The 1,953-nt window shown below is 63.8% G+C and overlaps 1 protein-coding gene across 1 annotated transcript in view; it reads left to right on the top strand.

The window, feature by feature from the left end:
* Positions 1 to 1,953, top strand: part of KLHL14 (kelch-like family member 14) — a 102,583-nt gene that overhangs the window by 923 nt on the left and 99,707 nt on the right. Inside the window, exon 2 of the mRNA XM_011974443.1 lies at positions 1,138 to 1,951. Coding sequence (XP_011829833.1) covers positions 1,181 to 1,951 — 771 coding nt within the window. The 5' untranslated portion in view covers positions 1,138 to 1,180. The remainder of the gene's footprint in view (positions 1 to 1,137; positions 1,952 to 1,953) is intronic.

The following is a 1,953-nucleotide window of genomic DNA, read 5'->3' as shown; positions in this document are numbered from 1 at the left end:
CCTCCCCCCAACACCTGCCTTCTAACTTGAACTTCTCATAGTTACTGGAGTTAAAGCGACTGCGCCTGGTGCCCGGGAGGGAAAACCGTGCACACGAATCCCTCCCGGCCTCCCGGCCTCCCGGCTCCCGCTCCAAACGCGTCCTCGCAGCCCCACTTCCTCCCTTGGGTCCTCGGTGCCGCCCCGCACTGGAAGGGGAGATAGATGCCCAAACTTCCGCGCTTTGAAATGAGCGAGACGGGGGAAAGGGGGCCACCGGGTGGGGGTGGGGGTGGTGGAAGGATTCTCCTGCCAGGTTTAAAGGCGTCTCTGAAAAATGAGCCAAACTGAGTGGTGACGGGGAAGCCAACAGTTTGCGAAGCAGGGAAGCGGGCAGGGCCAGGGTGAGGGAAATGAGCTCGAATTGATAAGGACAGCTCCCGCCTCTGCCGAGTCCACTGAGCGGGTCCTCACCGCGCTCCGCTGCACTTTCCCGGGAGAAGAAAGGGCTTTATCTCCTCCCTCAGACTACTAGCCTAGGAGTTTCTCGGGGCAGCATGGATAATCGAAGGGGGTCCCAGCTTTTGGAGAGCTAAGATTCGCCCACCCCGCACGCTTGTCGGGCCCCTGTTCCTACCCCCTCCCCCAAACTGGGCCAACTGCGAAAAGCAAAGCTTCGGGCATAAGTTGACCTGAAACCTTCACCGTCGGTCGCCTCTGCGCTTTCAGGGCACCCCCGGCTCCCCACTCCCCGGCCTTTCCCTTCATTCCGGCCCGGCATGGACACGAGCCCACGAGGTGCCTCGGCCTCAGCCGCCACTTTGCCGTCGCTGCTGCCACTGCTGTTGCTGCCAACAGCTGAGGTGGTTTTAGGAAAGTGAGGTACGAAGTGTGTGGGAGGTGGCGAGAGGAGTCGCAGGGAGCAGAACCGGCGCCGGGACCCCAGACAGGGCCCTTCTGGTGGCGCTCACGGATCCAGGGTCTTCGGACTTTCCTCCTAGGGTCGGGGTCCGGAGCGCGCCAGGAGGGAGCTAAGCTGAGCCTTGTTTCTTGTTCTTCTCCCTCCCCTCCCCTCCACACCCTTCCCCACCCCGACCACACCCCACCCCATCCACCACCCTGCTCCCCTCCCTCCCATCCCCCACCCCTGTCTGCCAGGTTGGAGGAGGGTTTAAAGCCAGGTGCACCGAGTCAGCTCGCCATGTCCAGATCCGGGGACAGGACCTCCACCTTCGACCCCAGCCACAGCGACAACCTGCTGCACGGCCTCAACCTGCTGTGGAGGAAGCAGCTGTTTTGCGACGTGACCCTGACGGCCCAGGGCCAGCAGTTCCACTGCCACAAGGCCGTGCTGGCCTCCTGCTCGCAGTACTTCCGATCGCTCTTCTCCAGCCACCCCCCTCTCGGGGGAGGGGTCGGCGGCCAGGACGGCCTGGGGGCCCCCAAGGACCAGCAGCAGCCGCCGCAGCAGCAGCAGCCGTCACAGCAGCAGCAGCCGCCGCCGCAGGAAGAGCCCGGGACTCCTTCTTCCTCCCCCGACGACAAGCTGCTGACCAGTCCCCGGGCCATCAACAACCTGGTGCTGCAGGGCTGCTCGTCCATCGGGCTGCGCTTGGTGCTCGAGTACCTCTACACGGCCAATGTGACCCTGTCCCTGGACACGGTGGAGGAGGTGCTGTCGGTCAGCAAGATCCTGCACATCCCCCAGGTCACCAAGCTCTGCGTGCAGTTCCTCAACGACCAGATCTCGGTGCAGAACTACAAGCAGGTGTGCAAGATCGCCGCGCTGCACGGCCTGGAGGAGACCAAGAAGCTGGCCAACAAGTACCTGGTGGAGGATGTGTTGCTGCTCAACTTCGAGGAGATGCGCGCCCTGCTGGACTCGCTGCCGCCCCCCGTGGAGTCGGAGCTGGCGCTCTTCCAGATGTCCGTGCTGTGGCTGGAGCACGACCGCGAGACCCGCATGCAGTACGC

This window comes from Mandrillus leucophaeus, unplaced genomic scaffold, assembly GCF_000951045.1.
Source record: "Mandrillus leucophaeus isolate KB7577 unplaced genomic scaffold, Mleu.le_1.0 Scaffold145, whole genome shotgun sequence".
NCBI lineage: Eukaryota > Metazoa > Chordata > Mammalia > Primates > Cercopithecidae > Mandrillus > Mandrillus leucophaeus.
The sequence above is the reverse complement of the archived record's forward strand: the minus strand, read 5'-3'. Positions and strand labels throughout refer to the sequence as shown.